This window comes from Eurosta solidaginis, chromosome 4 (assembly GCF_040869045.1).
Source record: "Eurosta solidaginis isolate ZX-2024a chromosome 4, ASM4086904v1, whole genome shotgun sequence".
Classification (NCBI taxonomy): domain Eukaryota; kingdom Metazoa; phylum Arthropoda; class Insecta; order Diptera; family Tephritidae; genus Eurosta; species Eurosta solidaginis.
Window position 1 is genome coordinate 28260344 of NC_090322.1, and position 22392 is coordinate 28282735.

Sequence of the window (22392 nt, forward strand, 5' to 3'; positions counted from 1 at the left end):
TTAGTCGTAGAGCTTCTTTCGAGGCCAAGTGTAGGATGCAACCAGAACTTTCTATATCTCATCTCAAGGGTATTTGGGTTCAAAAAGAGATTTGTCATTGTGCCGCTTAGCTTCGGTAAGTTAAGGTAGGGGATTTTTTGCGTTCAAGAACGAGAAACCCAAATTTCAATCACCAAAGCAGGCAAAGGAAAAGTGCTACACCCTAAATTCACATCTACTAAGCATCGTTCTTATTTTTCTTTTAAACTCGTTTTCAGGAAACGTCATCGTGTTCACCTTACCCCACCAGCAACCGCAATAAATTTTCAATTTCAATAATAACTTGTATCAAAAATGTTCATCATCACTCGCTTGTAGTGTGCAACCCCTCCATGAGTACCAGTTGCTTCACTATAAATAAATTTAAAATAAGAGGGAAAGAATTAAATTTGTATATCAACCTTCACCGCTACTTCATACTCGATCTACTCAACCAAACGCTAGCAGATGCTACGCGAGCTCAAAGCTTGTCATGTCATGCGACCTCAATACGCAATGCCCCCTTAACACAAGCGCTTTGTACCGCGGATAGCAGGTATTGGCAAACAAATTTTGTGGTTGTCAGTATTGTTTTTGCTTTTCTGGCGTTACACAAATAGAGTTACCAATATGGTGAATGTGGTCTGTAGGGAAAGTGAGTATAGAAAGAGAACAGCAACGTAATGGAACCATCAGCTAGATCTTGGTAACGAAAAAAGATAGCTACGCATTGCCAAGAACTGACGACACACTAGACTCGCCTCCTGGTACGAAATGGTTTTAAATACGGTGTTTAAAAAGTGATTGCTGAGTGGTGGTGAAGCAGCAAAACAAGGAAAAACAGAAATTTGAGGAATGTTTTTTATTATTATTGCTAGGCCTGGAAGCACTGCTACCTTTGTGCAGATCTATTGTGCATGACCTTTCAGCCTAGTTTTGTATCTGGAAACTTTTGATGTATCTAAGTACCTCTTCAGGATTTTTACTCCATATCACATACGGATTAAGAATCACACCACCTAAGTAGGAAAGTCTCTGCCTAGGAATGTCTAAAGGAGGAAGTTTTCCAGAGAAACTAGGTCCCAAAAACTGCTCACTTTTCAAAAAGGAAGTCAGTTATTTACGTCATAAAGAAGCGACGGAGGGCATTTGCACTGCAAATAAAAATACTGAAGCTGTAAAGGATTGGAAAAGACCACAGAACCTTCATGAAGTAAGAACTTTCCTTGGGCTGTGCACATATTACCAACGATTTGTACAAAAATTCGCCACCGCAGAAAGGAAACAGGATTCGTCACGGTCAGGTGAGATTTAAGTTGGGTTTCAAAAACCTATAAAACCATTGACAGGGTGCGCCACAAAACCCCTTGAATCATTTGGGTGTTTTAGTGGCCTCTTACGACAGACATACTCGCCGCGTCTATATTCTAAGACCTCCTAACCTGTTGACATTGGTATAGGTTTCTCAGTTGCATTCCACATAATATAAAATTAGGTTCAACATAAGTTCCACACAGTTTTTGTCGCTATGCCCAACATCGACCTAATTAACAAATTTTTTAGAAATAATTCACATAATCTATATATGTTCCACTTACGTACCACATACCTTTCTGTCTCCTTTATTAGCACTTTAACTTAGTTTTGGAAAATTTTTATTATTTTTTATTCTGTTTCCTTCCTTTATAAAATATTTGCAATAAAACCAAACGCTACCAACTAATTCATCGCACTGCAAATATTTCTTGTTGACCTTGCTTTAGCATTGCTTTCTCTCTTCGTAGGTATGCAACCATCGATATCGTTACGCAGCTGTAAAAAGTAAGTTTCAATTATTTTGCGGCTTTTTATATATCATGCACATTGCATAGTTAAGCAAAAGGGTCAACTTACTCTACAGCCGCTCTGCCAGCATACATTCAAATGTAGCCTTTTATGTATTCAGTATACATATTCATATACATACTTTAGTTGGTTTCGGTATATAGTGTTATAGAGGATACGAGTCAAAAACTGTTTGATGTGAATTAATTAAATTTTTTTTAATAACTTTAAAAATCAATTACTTTAAGCGTAGTTAACACATACTGGACACACTTTCTTCATAAAGGTGAATTTAAAGACGTTTCATTTCAAAACTTCAAATTTTCATGAAAATGGAAATCCAAAAAACTTCTTTACTTATCAAATGACAAATCTAACTTTAACTGTCAACAAATCTTCCACGAGAAATTTGGGGTGGCCAAAGCCTCGGCTGCTAGAGAAACAGGATTCGCTACATGTAGTTGAGGTTGACAATTGAGTTGGAGAAGTTCAACATTGCGCTGGCAACTCCTTTAAAGGGTTGCGCTCCACAACCTCTGTCATCAGTCACGGTCAGAGAAAAAATTGTCTCTTGGAATTTCTCTTCAGTGAACTTTTTTTTTATTGAAGCCTTCAGTGGAGTGGCATAGAAGCCGATTATTTTTAAGTGTGAAAGAAACGTTTCATCTTTGATTTGGTCAGTTGAGCCCTCTAAAGTAATGTATGGGTAGCCACTGCTTTCTAAATTAAGGAGTGTACACATAAACGTAGTATTATCCCCAACTTAGCTACGAGGGTTTTTTCCTCGCGAGTACTTATGCAGAAATGTAACAGACTCATTTCACTCTCTGAACTTTTGAGTCACTATTTTCAATTGACTTGATTAACTGAGCCCGCTAAAGTATTGAAGAAAAAGCATTGTTTAGTGAATTTTGAAGAGCGCATCATCGAAATATCAGCTTCAACTTCCCCTGCTATTGAATTCATATCGATACGCAGATCATATATATATGTATTTGAATTACGTATGTATGTGCATATGTGTCCTTTAATCATTTATTTCAATCGGTTGTCATTGCTTTTGGCATCTATTTTGAATATCGTCATATTAAAACTTAATTTTTTCTCCGTTTTTATACATATATATATTTCACATTTTACTGTGTGAGACGTATGTGGAATGTAAGACGGGTATCAAATTATAGCTGCAGTAGGGATATTTTCGGCTGGGGAAACAATTTTGTATGTGGGTCTCATGTGGATTGTATGTGGAACTTATATGAGTAATATGTACAACTTTAATGTTTTCCGTTTTACATAAAGTTCTGCATTTTTTTTTAAACTATAAATCTTCACTAATTTAAGCTGCTTGCCAACATTTTATTTCATTTGTAAAATTTACGGATCAACACATTTATGAATAAAAACAATAGTAACTATTTTAAGCTGTAACATAACTGTTCACTTAAGTTGTGTATGAAGCATAAATTTATTAACACAATAGCATGCTTGGCTGCCACACGTAGTGCAGCAAGCCATTCATATTTTTTACACGATTAAATTATGTGTGGAAAATGCAGTGAATGCGGAGACAGAGGGAGATGTTGCTTGTAGGCATATATTATGCATATACTACGCACATACATATGTACATAAGTGGTATGTATGTATGTTAATGCTGTTGTGTTGTTTTAAAGGCCGCAAGCAAATATGCAAAATAAAAATCTTTACAAAATACATTTGACTTAGTTTCCTGTTCATATTTCCATATGCGCATATACCTCAGGCGGATTTAAAATAAAATCGAGCTCTAAATACCTGAAGTTATAACATATATGTATATATTCGTGCATATGTATTTGCATATGAAGTAAACAACAAGTTTTTTTTTTTTGCTGTCATAACTTTCTTTGCTTCCCTGCTTTCGGCCTGAATATGTGCGTAGCTTATAGTCACTGTTCCGTTTTCCTTATACTTATTTACTTACTCATATCCTTATCCGTTTCTCATGCGTGTGCGAGTGGCATCACATATTTGTTGTTGACTTTTTTTTTTATGCTTTCCTTTTTAAAAATGAATACTTTTAGCATTGCCTTTTTAAGTCTTTTATGTCTTGAGGGCTATAACCTTAAGTTTTTTTTCTCTGATTTTTCAATCTTTAAAATACATTTCTTATTTTAAGCCTGTTTACATAAACACTCGTGCTCTTGAGTATCTTTGTGTGTGATGCGTAGAAGACGAAAAAAAGACGAAAAAAGCCAATAAACAAGCAACAAGTACTAGGTTGTGCCTTTTTACAATCCATTTCCACTTCCACACATTTTCTAAAATGTTACCAATTTTAGTATCGTAGGTGGTTTTTACAAGAACAACCCTTTACTACAACAGATTGTTTGCTCATTTTGATAGATGTCTTTTATGATTGCATATTCGCGCTTTAAATTCATATCCCTTTCGATGGACAAAAAAAAAATTATGAGCCTTTTTACATATAATATGTTTATACATATATACATATGGTATGTGTATGCACATTTCCGATAAGAAGGAATTTTTATTTGAATTATGGGAGAACATGGTGTTTTTCAACTACCAACAAGCAATATAAATTATGTTTGTCTCAAAAATTAATGGTGATTTTCAATCAAAGAAAGTTTATACAAAAAAGGCTTAATATTTTTGTGCTTTGACATATCTTTAAGCTATGGGTTTGTTTATAAATAGATTTCATCCGTCTTGGCATGCTTTTAAAATTAATTTAAAGCGAATAAAAATGTGGAACGTATGTGGATTGTATGTGGAACTTAATGTTTTACGTCTTTTTTACTATATATAGCACATTTTAACACCGGAATATGAATTTCATGCATGTTTGTGATTAAAAAACTGTGTTTCAATACATCTTACTCTTATCGAAGCAAAGTTAGTCACTGATTCGTTTTCATTTCTGAATAATGTTAGAAGGGAACACCGAAAGACGAACACTAGTGGCTTAATGGATTAGCAGTCAAAGCTGAGAGTAATTTTTCAATGATGTTTACTCCTCAGCCAAAAAAGCAGTGGCTCATCATCCAGTACTTCAGAGGTCTCAGTTGATAAAATCAAAAGTAGAGTGTAACTATCAAACTTTAGCTGATTTCCTGTAAAAAAGGACTACTCAAAGTCAAACCCTCAGAAACAAATTGACTAACTCAATGAAAGTAAAATGTTTACTATGTCTCTAGAAAATGTCTTGTATTTGCCAAGAGGACGGAGTTTTTCTACAAGTCCTAGTATTTATTTGGTGTTTCTCTTTTTGATCGTCAAACAAAATTTTGGTGGCACTCTATGGACACAAAGGATCTATTTGAGGTCTTTATTGACTGGCGCATTTAACCTAGCATCAGACAATCTTTCAAAAGAAAAAAACAAGTTCACCACCTGCGTACCATTGACTATTTGACAATTATACGAAATTAGTAAACGTGACAAAAACGACAATGCGTGACACGCTTATTTCCACTTATTATGAACGTGTTGAGATTACGTTCCACATATGTATCTTTCACGCATATGTTTCGAGTGAAATTTTTTTTAGTTCCACATGTTTTTTTTTTGTAACTCTGCCGGAAACGTTGAACTAGCCTAGCCGACCAAAATGCAGCCAAAATTCTCTACTGTTTAAACAAGTGATTCGTATGCATTCCACATATGATCCCCGTATGTGCTTACAGCGTGCGAGTGTACAGAACACTGGAAAGTTGTTTCAAAGCAAGTAGCATTATTGGGACAGTTTTAATATGAAAGATACTTACTCTCCCGTATTATCCTCTTACGCGCCCTTATTTCCTCTTACGCTTCACAAAATTTTGTTTATTCTTTACATTTATTTTGTTAAGTTTTAAGGAAATTTTAAGGGCAGAGCTCATGTGCCTTGAAAGACTTTTTTTTGGCGAAACCTTTGCTTCCTACGCCATTAAAAGAACAATCGTAAAAAGAAAACACAATAAAATATCTAAAAAGCCTTACTTATAAGTTTTGAAAAAAATGGAATTTCCTTCCAAATAAGTTCCACGTGCGTTCCACATACCTTCCACCCACTTTAATTACCAACATTGTTTAGTAAAATGTACCTCTCATTAATTTAAGCTCACATCTACCTTTCGTCCTATTTCCCATCAGTATATGCACGCCTAAAAGCAGGCTTTTAAAACTAAAACAAATTACCATAAAAATAAACAAATTTTATGCAACATAAAGTCCCGTTATTTACTTGTGCATCGCAAGTCGTAAACACAATCCATAATTATTATGATGCTATAACTTTTCTTCAGATTTATTAGTTACTGTTGTTTAGCATTTGAAAGATCTCGCCTTTCATTTTCACTGCCTCATTACATTTTCTCTTCACACTTTACTTTACCTGTTGTACTTCCACAACTCTGATTCGCTTGAAAATCGTCGCAAGTTTATTTATGACTTTACACAGTTTGTTGGTGTGTTTAAAGTTAATAGAAACGTGAAAATCTCTTTAGCTTCCGCGATAGTAGCGCGCAAAGTTAATCAGTTGCTTTGTGTTTTCATCACTTCAGTGCGTTAAGTTGTTTATTGATGCGATTTTAGTCTTAATTTTTTTTTTTTTGCCAGAAACTGATACTTATTTCCTTAAAGCTTAAGGTTCCACAAGTATAGAGCTATGCAGGAAAGTAAATAATGCAAATATGCAACCATGAACGGCTGGTTTAGAATTTTCTATAAAAAATGTTGCTTAAATACCAATAATGTTCCACGTATGTACGTTCCAGCCTGAAGTTTTATATTCTAGTGTTTTCCTGACGCCTTTTTCCCAAGCTTAACAGGCGTTTCAAAATGCATAACTGACAAAATAAGAAAATTATTCCGACCATAACTTTTGTTTACGATCCACTTACGCTCCACATACTATGTACATAATTTTATACTATTTTTCGCATATAGCATCACATTTTATGTTTTTTCTTAATGTGTTCCACATAAGTACCACGTTCCATATACGTTCCACAATTTTTGTATTTTACATTTGTACTATGTCTCACATTTGTTTTGTTAACTTTGTACTTAGGTTCCACACTAATAACTTAACCCGGTTTTACGAGAATTTAAAACCAGCAACAGCTTAGATTTGTTATATAGTATTAAAGCGTAATATTTTGTAAGAGATTGTGGTATCTGTATCTGAACCGACCATTAAATATTTTTCACTATTAAAATAATCTTTTCAGCTTAGTGCTTTCCTTGTACATTTGAGTTTTCTTTTCGCAAGTAACCCGGATTTCATTGCCTTTCATCGTCTCCTACGTTCTCTACTCTCCCCAAATTTTTTGGAAAATGTTCGCTAATTACTCAACCTTGCCGTGCTACAAATTGTGCTTATATAACTATGACTTTCCTTTATTTTAGGTTTTGTTCAGCATTGTTCTTAGTACAATTGTTAACCATTCTCGTTAAGCGCTTAACTATAGCGCCCCAGTTGACCGTGCCAAACAAATTAGTTTAGAAAAGAGGTCAAGCTACCGAAACTAGAAGTGTTGAAGAGTCAGGTACTATTATTTACAAGTAAAAGCACGTTTTTAGTAAGTTAACTTTTGGCGTACAGCTAAGCCGAAATGAATGCAAAATTTAGTTGAAGGAAGATTAGTTAGATTAGCATAATTTAAGGCGCAAAGTCGAAATAAGGAATTTGGGTATTTAAAATACTAATATGAAGAAAAAAAGTTGTATAAATTTATTATAATAATTATATATATTAATTGTATTTAATAATTCAAAAGGAGTTGGCCTAAATGTTTGCTATCAGAGCCAAAAAGTATGCAATATAAAAAATCGGTAAACTCAACGTGCTTATTCATCAAAATTCTGAGGTAGTCGGACTAATTTTTTCATCTAGAAGCTGTCAATATGAATAAAATCTTTGTTTTGGGAATAAATGTCGTCCTCGGTATATGTGCCTAAGAGTTTTCTATTTTCAACACAAAACTTCAAAGACTATGTCTATCAAAATGTCACTTAAGTTAGACAGCTTGTATAGATCAAACTCACTGTCAAACTCCGTTTAGGTGGCATTTGGAATTTTATTGCTCTAATTGGTGTCCACGGACAAATTTACTAAATAGCCTCAAAGTATGCAATATTTCTTTATTAAAAATCAATCACAGTAGTACATTAGAGATGAAGGAAGGCATAAAATATAGAATAAAATAGAGAAAGCTTGCTTAATGAAAAAAATTGAGAATATGAAAATAATTAAACCCAAAATAGCAATACAAGCAATATTTTTTACGAAGAAAAGCATGCACCTCACAGTTCAAAATTGCAGAAAATTTTTATAAATAACTCAATATTATGCAATATTTTAAAATTTCAGAAATTTTTATAAATAATTTTAAATAATGCGACTTTGTTTCTTTTTTTTTTAAACAAATACCAGCCTAATATTATGCAATTGATATGGCAAAATATTTTAACTACATTCTAATATAAAAAAAATTAGAACAATGTAAGCCTTAAATTATGCTACTGGAAAAACGAAAACCGAGACCGAAAAGTAAAAATAAAATTGTGAAATATGCTTATCAAAAAAAATTTATAGACCAATAAACCAAATACGTAAACAAGTACTCTGTGGAAATTCGAATCATTTATTTTCCTGCAATAAAAGAAATTTTTACAACCATAGAACTGAATCATCAAATTACCAACAGGATCGGAGTTTATTATTTTTTTCAGCAAACAGACTTAGTTAAAAAAAATTGTTCTCAAAATGTTTGATATGTGCGCCTAGGAGTATGCAATTTTCAGTACAAAACTTGACTGTCAAAGTGCATTTCAAATCAGATTATAGCAATTGCAGTTAAATTCCCGTTCCTGAATGTTTATATGTAGTTTTTTTTTATGAATCAGTAGAAAGGAGAGATTGAAATAAATTCTTAATAAATAGCCTTCAATTATAAAGCGCGTTTTCTTATTTATGTCTTATTTATAACTAGAAGACCCGGCAGACGTTGTCCTGCCCTAAATTTGGTCTATCTGCATACATTTTAATAAGCTTTTTCCGTCTGACTCTGCCCTCCCCCCTCTTCACTTTTTCCTAATCCTTTTATTCGCTCCTCCCTCCGTCTTTTCCGCTTCATCTATCTCCATCTTCATCTCATTCTATCTATTTCTTAATCTCCTTCTCTCTTTTCTCTTCTCCCAATTCCTTCTCATTCTTCTGCAACTCTTATTGCCTGTTCCAGAGAATGGTATGTATTTTATTCCAATCCCAGTTTATATATATCCATATTGTATAAACACTGTCTAGGCATTCACTGGCCCACATTTTAGCCTATATCTCGAGACCCTAGTTACCCAGGGGTATGCAAGTTACCCTCTACTAAAGCACTCATCAACAGCTTTCATTTTTTATCCATATTCTATAAACACATTCTAGAGGTAATCGGGTCCACGTTTCGGCCTATATCTCGAGACCCTGTACGTCGATCGCAACCAACCCTATGTAGTAACCACCGCGTGATGTTTACGCAACTTGTGTGAAAGTTTGAACAAAATCGACCGACGCATCTCTTCAAACACCGGCGACCAACTAACACACGTTTTAGCCTTTCTTTTTATACGTACAGATTTTTATTTTTCTCACTTCACTATAATATTAAAACGAAATGCAGATTTTCGTTGCTTTTGAAATTCGGCTTAAAAATTGCACATGGAACAACTAAAGACTCTCCTGAATTAAAAAAAATATCATAGTACCTCTAAATCGCGGGCCCCCTCAGAAAACCCCCACCTTCTCGGCGGGCCTGGTGATGTGCTATACTTGATATCATTCGCTATAATATTTTTTATTGATAAGCAGATTGTTTAATTAAACACCAATCAATTACACGGAGGTATATCCGCACCACCTGAAAATATGAGTGCCACTGCGTATACGTAACACTTTATTATTACGTATAAACAAATAAAAAATTGCAATAAAATAATATTGCGACTATAAACTGAGATATATCCTTTCCTATATTTCAAGTTAGATCAAACTACACGCGGGGTGCAAAACAAGTTCAAAATCGGTTCAGTAGTTTGGGAGTCCATTGGCCTCAAACTTGTGACACGTGTTTTTTATATATTAAGATTTATAATTTTTATTGTTACCGAGTCTTTGAGGGGCAGTGGCTTCTTAAGCGCCGAGATCTAAAACCGCTCAGTTATAGAGAAACTCATCAGCTTAGAAATATAGATTCACAAAATACAATAGATTAAAAGTATAAATATAATTTTTTTACTTACTAAGAAAAGATAGAACCGTTTTTCTATGGCAAAGAGCGAGTCCGAAATATCCACTATTCTCGAGTGAAAGTTAGAATCTTCACACAAACATAGAAAAGGTTCGTTTAGTTGGAAATTTCTTCTGCATTGTTTAAGAATTATAGGTTTATAATGCCTTAAAACTCGGCATGGGACATTCAAGTTTACTTCGTTCAAAAGAAATGGGCTTCAAATCGATACATTTAAAAGTCTAGCCATAAATAGTACACCTAGCATTTCTCTACGGCTTGCCAGGGTAGGAAGATTTATTAGTTTTCACCGATTAGTGTAAGGAGGAAGATTATACGGAGAGTCCCATTGAAGATTTCTCAAGGCTAAAAGTAAAAATTGTTTTTGAATTGATTCTAGTCTATCCACATGAACTTGATAACGTGGATTCCAAATTATTGATCCATATTCCAATATCTGCCTCACCAATGATGTAAAAAGAGTTTTTGTAACGTAAGGATCACTAAACTCTTTTTGCCCATCTTTTCACAAATGCTAAAACTCCTCTCGCTTTATTGACTTTGGCATTAATATGAGGGTTGAAACTAAGTTTGCAATTCACTGTAACTCCCAAGTCGACAAAAACATCAACGCTTTCGAGGTCTTGGCCATTAATTGTGTAAGAAGCTGGCTGTGCGTTCCCACTTGAAAAACACATGAATTTACATATTTCTATGTTGAGCGGCATAAAATTCGCATTACATCAAGTAACTAAACCATTTAAAACCGCCTGGAGTACATAACGTTCTTCAACCGACGGGTATGACTTACAAAGTTTTACGTCGTCGGCATACATTAAAATTTTTTATTTAATTAAATTGCACCGCCGCGAGATCCAAAATATAATAAGATGAAAATTGCCTAAAATTATGCACAATATGAAAGAACAGCCATAAATTATGCCTCAAACCAGAAGACTTAAAATTTTAAACTTAAAAAATTGTAAGCTTTATTATTATTAGGCATCGATGCAACCTGATCTTTATTCAAATCTATTTTGTTTGACCGTTCAGCCTATTACTGTATGTGGAGACTTTTAGTGTATGTAAGTACATCGTCAGGCTTCTTACTCCATATTACACGCCACCTAGATGGGAGAGTCTCTACCTTACCAGAGCGACGCATTCGCAGGGAATGTAAACCGATATTTAATCCTGCTTCCCGCAAAAGCGACAGATTTGTGCATCGGATAGATTAAACTTACTTAGCTGATATTGCGACTACAGTATCCCAGCACCCAGTGCGGGGTCGTAGGTCCTCTCTGCTTAAACTAATGAGCTGGTAGTATAACTAAATTGACTTGTTTTTGCTCTGGACATTCAATACAGTGTTATCCTAACTGCTTTGTTTCTCAGTACTTCATGGCTTCCTTAGTGTGTACCTTTTTAATACCACAGAAGGGCACTAGACCATAGAGTGCTGCTATTGCACAGTGCTTGGTTAGGCAGTCTGCCTCTTCATTAACTTTAATTTCCTCATAAGCACTTGATGGTATTACAATATTCGAAATGATTTTAGCCACACATTATTTCACATTTCAATCGAAAATGAGTCCTGCGAGAATTTGTCGCCATGACCTTATAAATGGTGGATCTTTAAAAATATATCCACTTCCAATTTTTTTATTACTCTAACATAAATTTTAACTGCTTCATAAAACCATTTTCGCACATCATAAAGACCCACAATTTGAATAAAATTATACATTTAAATTTAACTTTGCTACAGGGAATAAGTGTGGAGGTGATAAAATTGTCACCACTTCAAAAACCACAAAAAGAAATCATGAAGACTACAAGGCGAAAACAATAAACACAGTATACATTGAGAGACCTTTTGAATACAAAAAGGAACATTCGTGCATACGTGTGTGTGTATATGTATATAAAATTTAGTTTATAAAAATATGTATGTGTACTTTATCATATTCTTATGAATGCCTCAGAGATTGTGCCATAAAAACACTTTCGCAGCATTTACGTTTTATTCCACCGCAAAATTTTAACCTTTTCTCTGCCTATGCTGCAATTTAGCAACCACTTAATGGTAGACATTTGTCAAACCACATAACACCATACATCATTACATATATACACATCAAGTATAAATGTATTGCGTGCTTTGTATTCGCTTACACTGTCAAACCACTTACCTCTGTCACACTTCAAATACATACTTACCTAAGAATTCGCACTCGTTCAAATACATATACATTGTGCATTTCTGCAAACAGCCTCTCATGCCATTTTATTGCTCGTAAATTATTCACACTTAAATTTGATGTTTATTGGCCTACGATTGTGCATTTGTGTATTTTTTCAATTAAAGAAAAAAATAACACTCAGCTCAATAAATTACTCATTTTTAAATGGCATTCTAATTGTCAATGCATATGAGCAACAGATCGTATGAGCAATGAAATTTTTGTATATAGCACACCGTGGTGTGATGGTAACGTGCTCCGCCTACCACACCGAATATCCTGGGTTCACACCTCGGGCAAAGCAACATCAAAATTTTTGAAATAAGGTTTTTCAAATAGAAGTAATTTTTCTACGCGGGGTCGCCCCTCGGCAAGGTTTGGCAAGCGCTCCGGGTGTATTTCTGCTATGAAAAGCTCTCACGGCACAAATTGTAGGAGAAGCTCGGCCTTAGATCTCTTCGGAGGTTATGGCGCTTTATATTTATTTTTATTTTTTTTTATTTATATAGTACAATATAGGGGTGGGTAATAGCGCGAGTTTGCTTGCATTGGCGCAAACGCACTGAGTTCATGCAATTATTCATATTCACTAGAGAGCTGTTTGTTTTTAGTTGTTTCATTTAAAAAGTGGCAGATGGCGCATACAAGAGCTCCATGTCAAAGAATCAGCATTCATTCTTCACTCGTTTCAAATATCACACTAGATATTAATACCCACTTATAATATGGAAAAAAAAATAACACGTATTAAAAACAACGCTGCCGATTTCACAATACCACTGGTAAACAAACGCAAAATGCAAAAATCTGCCCTAAAAATTTTAAGGAAATTGGCGTGCCAACGCCCGCTCTTTAAAAGAGATCTTTGTCAGATTTTGGTAGCGACACCTTCAGAACAGTTAAAGGTGAAGTAAATAAATTTTTAATACATCTTCCCTTATCAAAGAGGACCTGCTCCAGGAAAAGAAATCGCTTCCCTTTTATTCTAAAATACAAAAACACGCCTTGGAGACCCATTTGACGACATATCTCTATAACTTAAAAAAGGCAAAATGCTAATATTTAAGAGGTAAAATTTCGAAAGGACGACTACCTATTAATTAATTGAAAATAAAAAAATGATAAAAAAATTTTTAGGACTACCTTTATATAAATGGACCAAAAAATAGAAAGCAATTTTTCCTTTAATACAGACATAGTTTTGTTGAATATTGACTAAAAAGCTTTAACAATAGCTCTTGTAAAAGAATCTTGGGATCTAAAACTATAAAGGTGGAGCGCAGTCTTTCAACTTAAGGCAAACCATGTACTTGGGATTAACTAATTGATTATTAAAAATTTAAACACGCACTCTAGCTTTATAATTTTAAATCTCAAAATTATTTTACAAGAGCTATTGTTAAAGTTTTTTAGTCAAAATTCAACAAGACTATGTCTGTATTAAAGGAAAAATTGCCTTCTATTTTTTGGTCCATTTATATAAAGGTAGTCCTTAAAATTTGTTTATCATTTTTTATTTTAAATTTTGTAGTAATGCCTACAAAAAGGCAATTGCAACTTTGATTAGTAATTAAAGTAATTCCTAAGTGAAAATATGTATCTTTATTTATTTGTTCAAATAGCAAGATTTAATAGAATTAGTCGAATTTTCACTGACAACACTGGCGAAAACAACAGAATTCCACCTCGCATCATAACAAGAGAATTCCACCTCGTTTGTCAGCTGCTTAATTTGCCCAACTTAAAATCGTGATGAAATTCGCATACGCCTGAAAATCTAAAAGAATCGTGGTGAAAGTCGCGTACGCCTAATGCGGCAGTTACTCACGAACGTACGTACAAAAAACGTGTCAGCTGACACGACCTCTCTTATGAGTGTACAATGCAAACGAAAACTCACCAACGTGCAACGCCCGTACGTACGTAACCCGGAACGTAGAAATCAAAACAATTTTGATTTTTTCCGTAAGAACGTGTCAGCTGATCGCTCTCTCACTAGACAGAGTTGCCTAGTAAACTTTTGTGCGCTAATTTTTGACCGTTTGCAGTTTTATGCAAAAACACCTAATTAAAGTTTCAAAAATTGTGAAAATAATTCGAAACAATTATGTAAAAATGCAGATTATAAATATGTAATCTATTTATATTTATTTAATATTAATTCCAGCCTTTTACAACATCAAAAATTAAATTGGAAAAAGTTGATGTTTCCATAAGCATGCATGCAAAATGGTCAATGGCAACATTGCTTATTTGTAAACAATACACACACAAATATGTTATGTACATGTACACAGACTCACACATTGATTCCTACGGGCTTGAGAGTTCGGTCAAACGTGTTTCGTATGACAAACGTCCGTACGTACGGCACACGTCGGTGGGTAATTACCGCTTAAAAGTATGCAAGGACGTGCATTGAGTTGGGCCTTCAACGAGGTTTAATTCTACAACGCCTGCAACACTCAGGAGGCTAGCCATGAAGGTATGGTCTAATCTTTTAAATATTTCGACTTGTGCATAACGCAGCTGACATTTTTTGATCAACCATTGCACTGTCACCGAGTTTTAAACTATATTTCAGGTTTCAAGTCTCTAGATATTCAGGAAGTTTGTTAAAAATCGATTGCAAGATTCCCAATTTATTATTATTATTATTATTATTATTATTATTATTAAGACACAAGTAAGACAGAGTCTTTTAACGTGCCACATTTCATTTGATACAATACTTTCTTAAGATTAAGGATTAGGGATAAATGACTTAAATATACAAGTTATTTGAACTTTACAATAAATTTCAAGATACATAGATCAATAGCCAAATAAACATAAAAGGAATAAAGGAGAACATAGAGAAAGAAGGAAAGAAAGAAAGGGTGTATTCAATATTATTAGGTACACATGCAGAACTTCAGTGATATCATAAGTTGAGTTTTGAATAATAATGGTATAAAAGTAGCATTCGATAGTATCTGATAATCACAATTGTGAAACACCCTGTTAAATTTAAGATTGGGATTGAATAGCCAGTTTGAATTGCCGTGGATTTGCTACCATTTTTAATTTGTTAGGCAGTGAGTTCCACAATTTAAAACTAGTTTTTTCAATATCTCGATCCATGCGCCACCTAGTGGAATTTTTTTGATAAAATATTGCATTTTCACCGGGTTCTGACTCAAGTTTCATATCTCCAGCTCATCGGGAAGTTACTCGAAAATCGATCGCAAGATGCCCCCCGTTTTTAAAGGACTTGCAGTTATCTTGACTAGCGCACCACCTAGCGGAACTTTGTTTTCTATAAGTTATATTGTGACTAGGCCTCTAACTAAGTGCCAAGTTTCAAGTCTGTAGGTAACCGGGAAGTTAGTTAAAAATGGATTGAAAAATTCTCAAATTTAAATTTGTTTTCTTACTATCTCGGTCCGGGTGCCACTTAGCGAATATTTTTTAATCAAATATTGCATTGTCACCGGGATCTGATCCATGGCCCAAGTTTCAAGTCTCTAGCTCACCGGCAAGTTACTCAAAAATCGATCGCAAGATTCCCCTCGTTTTTCAGCGATTTGTAGTTGTCTCAATTAGCACACCGCCTAGCGGAATTTTGTTTTCTATAAATTGTATTGTCACCGGGTCTCGAACTATGTGCAAAGGTACAAGTCTCTAGGTAACACGGAAGTTAGTTTAAAATGGATTGAAAGATTTCCAAATTAAAATTAATTTCCTTAATATTTCGATCCATGCGCCACCTAGCGGTTTGTGTTTTTTTATAAAATATTGCATTATCACCAGGTTCTGACTTACGGCTCAAGTTTCGTATCTCCAGGTTACCGGGAAGTTACTCAAAAATCGATTGCAAGATTCCCTGAGTTTTTTCAGGAATTTTCAGGGATTTTCGTTTATCTGGATTCGTCTGCAACCTGGCGGCATTTTGTTTTCCACGAATTATAGTGTCATCGACTCGTATACCATGTGCTAAGTTTCAAGTCTCTGGATCACCGAGAAGTTAGTTAAAAGTCGATCACAAAATTTCCATTTTAAAATTAATTTTCTGTATATCTCGATCCATGCCCCACCTAGCGGATTTTTTTTTTTTTCACTTGCATTGTAAAGTCTCTCAGATCTGAACTATTTTCTATGTATCAATGTCTAGCTCAATGGGAAGTTACCGGAAAAGACTTTTCCGTGGGTCAAAAATTCGTATGGAATTGAGGGGACAAATATGAAAGCGACTTAATATAAAGGTAAAAATAAAAAAATGGGCGTTACAATGCTTTACATCGGCTTTCGGTAAGAATATCTTAGGAACGCTAAAAGATATAGTAATGAAACATGAGGATGAGGCTTCAGACGGATAGGCTGAGGGATGGATGAACGACATTGTAAACGTTCAATATTCTTTCGTTAGAGGCTACAGATTTTTTCGATTGACTTCAATTGATGGAGGTAATGGAAAAAGGAGAGTGCCCAATATTCAAAAGCACAACGCGTTATGTTTAGCAAGAAGTTCAATTGTTACCGACCGGGTCATCCCAGGAGACAACTATTTGAAACTGCTGCGCTTTAAAGACGGGTAAGGGAACATCTCCGTAAGCACTTCAACGATATGCGGTTGCACGTAACTCAGCCATTGGATATGTTACATAAAATTAAGGGAGAAAGAACATCCAAATTATTCGAAGAATGTCTCGAAATTATCTCGAAAATGACCCAAAATTGGGCAAAAAAATATTTCGAAACAGTTGGGAGATATGTTCGTAATGGCGCCGAAGTTATACCAGAATAGTATTCAAATTTTCCCGAAAACATTGATGGAATAAAATCGTTCTGAGCTAGTTCCCATTTGATCCCTAAACCTTAATAAAATGGTTCCCTAACAGTTCCAAAACAGTCCTTAAATATTCAAATAGCTTGCTGGCTATTTATTTAATTAATTTAATTTAATTTTAGTTAATTGCCAAATTAATGATCAGTACAGAAACAAGAGTAAATAAAAAAAAAAACAACATAGATAGAGACGAATTTATTCCGAAAACAATCCCCCAAATATTAGAAAATAGTCCCCAAATGCTTCTAAAATATGATTTTCGAGAAGTTCCGTAAACATTAGAAGCAGACAATAAGAGATCCCAAAATAGCATAAATAGTCCGGAGAAGGGAGAGGTTAGCACTGCTCACTTTCACCAAATACTATTAGTCCAGCTCAAATATACTCAAATCTGAAAAAAAATTTAAAGAGGCTAGGTAAGGTTGAACTGGCCGGTAAATAAAGCCTCACATAAACTAAATGTGTACAAAAAGTGTAAGTTTACTAGGACCTTGCTTATTTGCTGCTTCGAGATCTGGCAACTCTGCCGCCCCTTATAACTGCAGCCTTGAACTGGCGAGCGCAGGACACGAACACAGACCGTGCTCAACCGTTTTTCCTGCAGCTCGAATGAATTTTATTTTGAGGAAAGCGTCAGCATGATGCAATAAATCAGACAGGTGAAGTCAGTATTACAAAATGGAATCGCATTTGACAATACACGCTCTCATAAATTTTAGTGCTACTTCTTGACTTATCTGCAGCATTGATTATTTCAGGATCATTAAAAATATAACACCAATAAAAATAAATAAATGTAAGGCGCGATAACCTCCGAAGAGATCTAAGGCCGAGCTTCTCTTCCAATTTGCGTCGTGCTCCTCTTGATTTTCCCTACAAATTGGCCGGACGGGCCTACAAGTTTTATGCCGACTCCGAACGGCATCTGCAAAGCAGATGAGTTTTCACTGAGAGCTTTTCATGGCAGAAATACACCCGGAGTGCTTGCCAAACACTGCCGAGGGGCGACCCCGCTTAGAAAAATTTTCTTCTAATTGAAAAATCTTATTTCTAAAAATTTGATGTTGCTTTGCCCGGGAGTTGAACCCATGGCATACGGTGTGATAGGCGGAGCACGCTACCCATCACACCACGGTGGCCGCCAACACCAATATCTTACTGAAATATGAAGTAACAAGCAAATAATGACTGTGGGCTGTATTTCCATTTGTGGGATGTTTTATTTTCTTTACCTGAGAGGAAATTGAAAAGTTTTAGTCCACGAAACTGAATGGCTGGATCTTCAGAGTATCACATTGTACAAAACTAAGAGCAATGGAGACATACTAATGAAGTAAATGAGATGATTGAAGATCTGGAACCACATCATGATTTTCCGGAATAGTATCTGCGAGGCTTGTAATACGAAAACTTGGGACTGACGGTATACAGTCCCAAGACCCAATATTTATCTATGTAACCCCAGCGTTGAGGTAGGTTAATTGAGCAGAAAGAGGTGGCTGAAGAGGTGGAGTTTTACTCTCACTATTACTCTTTAATTCGCCTGATTTTTCTGATTCTTCTAGTTTACCTCTTTTACCACTTTGTCTGTTTTCTTAATTTTACTCTTGCTCTCCGCCTTCCTCCTGTTCTCTTTACTTTTCCGACTTCCCTCCAACTTCCTTTCCTGTTTATTCTCATTCCCTCTGTTTTTATACTCAGCTGAGCAGAGCTCACAGAGTATATTAAACTTGTTCGCATAACGGTACCCCGCAACGGCATAAACTAATCGAGATAGATATAGACTTTTATATATCAAAATGATGTGGGCGAAAAAATAAATTCATCTAGCCATGTCCATCCGTCCGTCCGTCTGTCCGTAAACACGATAACTTGAGTAAATTTTGAGGTATCTTAATGAAATTTGGTATATAAGTTCCTGGGCACTCATCTCAGATCGCTATTTAAAATAAACGAATCCGACTATAACCACGCCCACTTTTTCGATATCGAAAATTTCGAAAAACCGAAAAAGTGTGATAATTAATTACTAAAGACGGATAAATCGATGAAACTTGGTAGGTGGGTTGACCTTATGACGCAGAATAGAAAGTTAGTAACATTTTGGACAATGGGCGTGGCACAGCCCAGTTTTAAAAGAAGGTAATTTAAAAGTTTTGCACGCTGTAATTTGGAAGCCGAGTATGTAATGTTCGGCTCCCGAACTTAACCACTTAACTTACTTGTTCTTATTCTTCCCCTTTACCTCATTTACCACTTTGTCTCTAACCATTACCCTTATTCTTACTTTTACTCTTACTCTCCGCCTTCCTCCTGTTCTCTTTACTTTTTCGAGTTCCCTCCAACTTTCTCTACTTTTTCTTCCTATGTCCTCTGTTTTCTCTTCTCTTTCCTTTCATCTCTCCATTCCCAATGTGAAGATATATCGAGCTTCGCTCTTTTCTGCATACTACATTACTAAGTTAGTAAAAAAAGTAGAAAATAGTACCAAAAATGTTCCATCCCTACTACTTAAACATTTCTTTTCATGTCAGTAAACTAAACAAAAATTTGATTTCTTGCTTAAATTTTTTAATATGCAAAGAAAAGGTACATACAACATATCTTTTTGTATTCGAAAGTAATATTTGCCAAAAACATAGTAGGTAAAGAATAAATACACGAATATTGCTTGCTTTTCGAATGAAAATAATACATCTAAGCAAATAAGCCGATTTAAAAAAAGAATAAAAATAGTAATAATGTAACTCCATATGTAAGACACACAAAACATTTTCCTTTCCAAACCTTACAGCAAATTTAGTTTGCCTAGTTTCTTCTATTGCAATTTTGTTTCAGTTTAGAGCAGTGCTGTATTTCAAATTCCAAAAGGATTTCAATTACTTATTAGGTACTTACACATATACTTATACTCACACTAATACCTTTATATACATATCAACAAGAGAAGCATTGCTAAAAACGATATTGAATTTTAAGCTCTTTTCGTTAGGGTTAATACAAAATCACTAGCACTTGCATGTTCGATGTCTCGTCGAGCGAGTTTGTGGCTAATGAAAGAAAGCAAGTAATTTCAAAATGAATTTTTGCATACTTTTGGGCGCATAATTCAGTCAAGCAGCCATTCAAAATAAGTTGATGTGGTATTTCCAAAAAAAATCCTAAAAGCTGCTTGCATATTTTTAGGCTTATAACTTCTTCTATTGCAAATTTGGGAAGCACATTTGGTACACCGCAATTAAACTAAATCGTGGTTGTTTGAAGAATCTGGAAAATTGTTTAATGTTTAAAAAACTTCACTCGCCATATACGGAAGTACATCAAGTTACAAATAACTGCTTTGTGTTACCCGTAACTCTAAGACTCATGGAGTGAATATTAACAAAATCAAGAAGCAAATGTTATCGTTGAGGATTGCAGAGCAACCTTAGGCCTAAGTTGGGGTTGAATGTGTCCGCAGTGTTGGCAGAATTTTTTTTACGATCAAAGCGGAAACCCCTAATTTATCCCCAAGCCCTTCGGGGAGTGTCCTTATCGTTACAACAACAACAACAACGCAAAGGCTTTCGCTCTATAAACCGGAGATCTTCTTATCTTGATGAACCCCATGACTTATCGGCAAAGTGCTTGCATATCAATATTGCCTTTTTCATTCCAGAAGTTATGTGACATGTTTAGTTCTTAATAGTTTGCAGTCGGAAATCTGCCTTATGAACGTTATAACTTTGGTTACACTTTCTTAATCCACGCCATTGGGCGTGCTGCTTTCATACCACAAGCCCCTTACTTCTGGTAAAAGGTATGACGGTAGTCTCGTATGAGTTTATAGTTTCGCCCACTCTCTACTTTACGGTCATTACTTCATGGTTCTCTACTGCACCGTATCGTCCTCTAAATTTTTTGTAAATTTCAACAAAGTCGTTAATATGTGGTGACTTTTTTAAACTGATAATCTTATTGAGGCTATGCCTTTTTGTACAAATACCCTCCGTAACGAGGGACATAAAAAATTGGGTTATCCAATATGTAAATTTCATAAAGTTATAACGCTTTTGGCGTATCAAACTTTACTCAAAGTATCCCAATGAAAAATACTAAAAAAGAGAATATTTTATAGCCCGAAACAATATTTCGCTTTGATCTTATAACCAGTATTTACAGCAACCGCTAATGTTCTTTAACGACGCTCAGTAATACTAAATACAGCCAGCAGTAAAATTTTACAAAAAAAATAAACAAATGAAAGTGAAAAGAAATAAACTCATGCCAAGAATGAAAACGAACCTTGCATAATTGTTAACAAACAGCACACAAGCGCACAAAATAAACCAAAATAAGAAAACTAATGAAACTGAAATAAAAGCATAGATTAAGGCGCAAAAAAAATGCTGCTGTCCTTCCATCAACTAAAATACCCTGGCATGCAATGCTGTGCGATACCCAAGAAGGGCTAAGAAGTTAAACAGAAGAAAAATTTACTTATTTCTTCATATTCACTTATACAAACGCATCAAAATTCTTCCAAATATAAGCTGCGTGAAAACATACAAGCACGCATACAATTGTTGGGCTAAAGAAGGAATAAGTAAGTTCTATAAAACCGGAAATTACACACCCAGCTGGTAGAAACCAGTGATGGGCTCTCGCATTAAAACTTAAAGCAAGATAGTGAGCTCTTTCTCGCAGCCATGCTCACACTCTGTCAGTGTTTACAAAGTAATAGCAAACGCCTAAACGTATGCAGCAAGAAGAGTGTACGGCATAGCAATGTTGATATATGGCATGCAATAACACTACGATCACCAAAACAATAATTACACGATTACATAAAAAGTTTTTTATAATATAAAACGAGTGCTGCAATTCACAGTCGATTTAAATTTTGCCGCGAGTTACATAAAAACCGCGTGCGATTTGAAAAAAGCTTCCCAATATGAGGTATCGGTGTAAACAATGTTTTTATTCATATCATAAGATATTTTCGAGTCGGATACCATATGCATTCACTTGGCGCCCGAGCAATTTTACCTAAGACGCACGGTTCAGGAAATTGTCTACTTTAAGGTGCTTTTTTTTAAAGCCCTTTTAGCAAGATTTTGAGAGTGAAGGACAGATGCTTAGCATGTTTACCTAACAGGCAGTAACAACTGAAGTTTCACTTAACCAGTACATTTTTAGGCAGCGCTTTTTCCGCGAGCAAAACATTGAGCTA

At 35.0% G+C, this 22392-nt stretch overlaps 1 protein-coding gene across 24 annotated transcripts in view; it reads left to right on the top strand.

Annotated features, from left to right (window-relative positions):
- Positions 1–22392, top strand: part of rsh (radish) — a 798688-nt gene that overhangs the window by 421639 nt on the left and 354657 nt on the right. For 2 of the 24 annotated variants that reach the window (XM_067781002.1, XM_067781001.1), the window contains one exon: positions 1803–1839. The exons of the other annotated variants lie outside the window; for them this stretch is intronic. In XM_067781002.1, the coding sequence (XP_067637103.1) occupies positions 1805–1839 (35 nt within the window). In that variant the 5' untranslated portion in view covers positions 1803–1804. The remainder of the gene's footprint in view (positions 1–1802; positions 1840–22392) is intronic. 24 annotated transcript variants of the gene reach the window in all.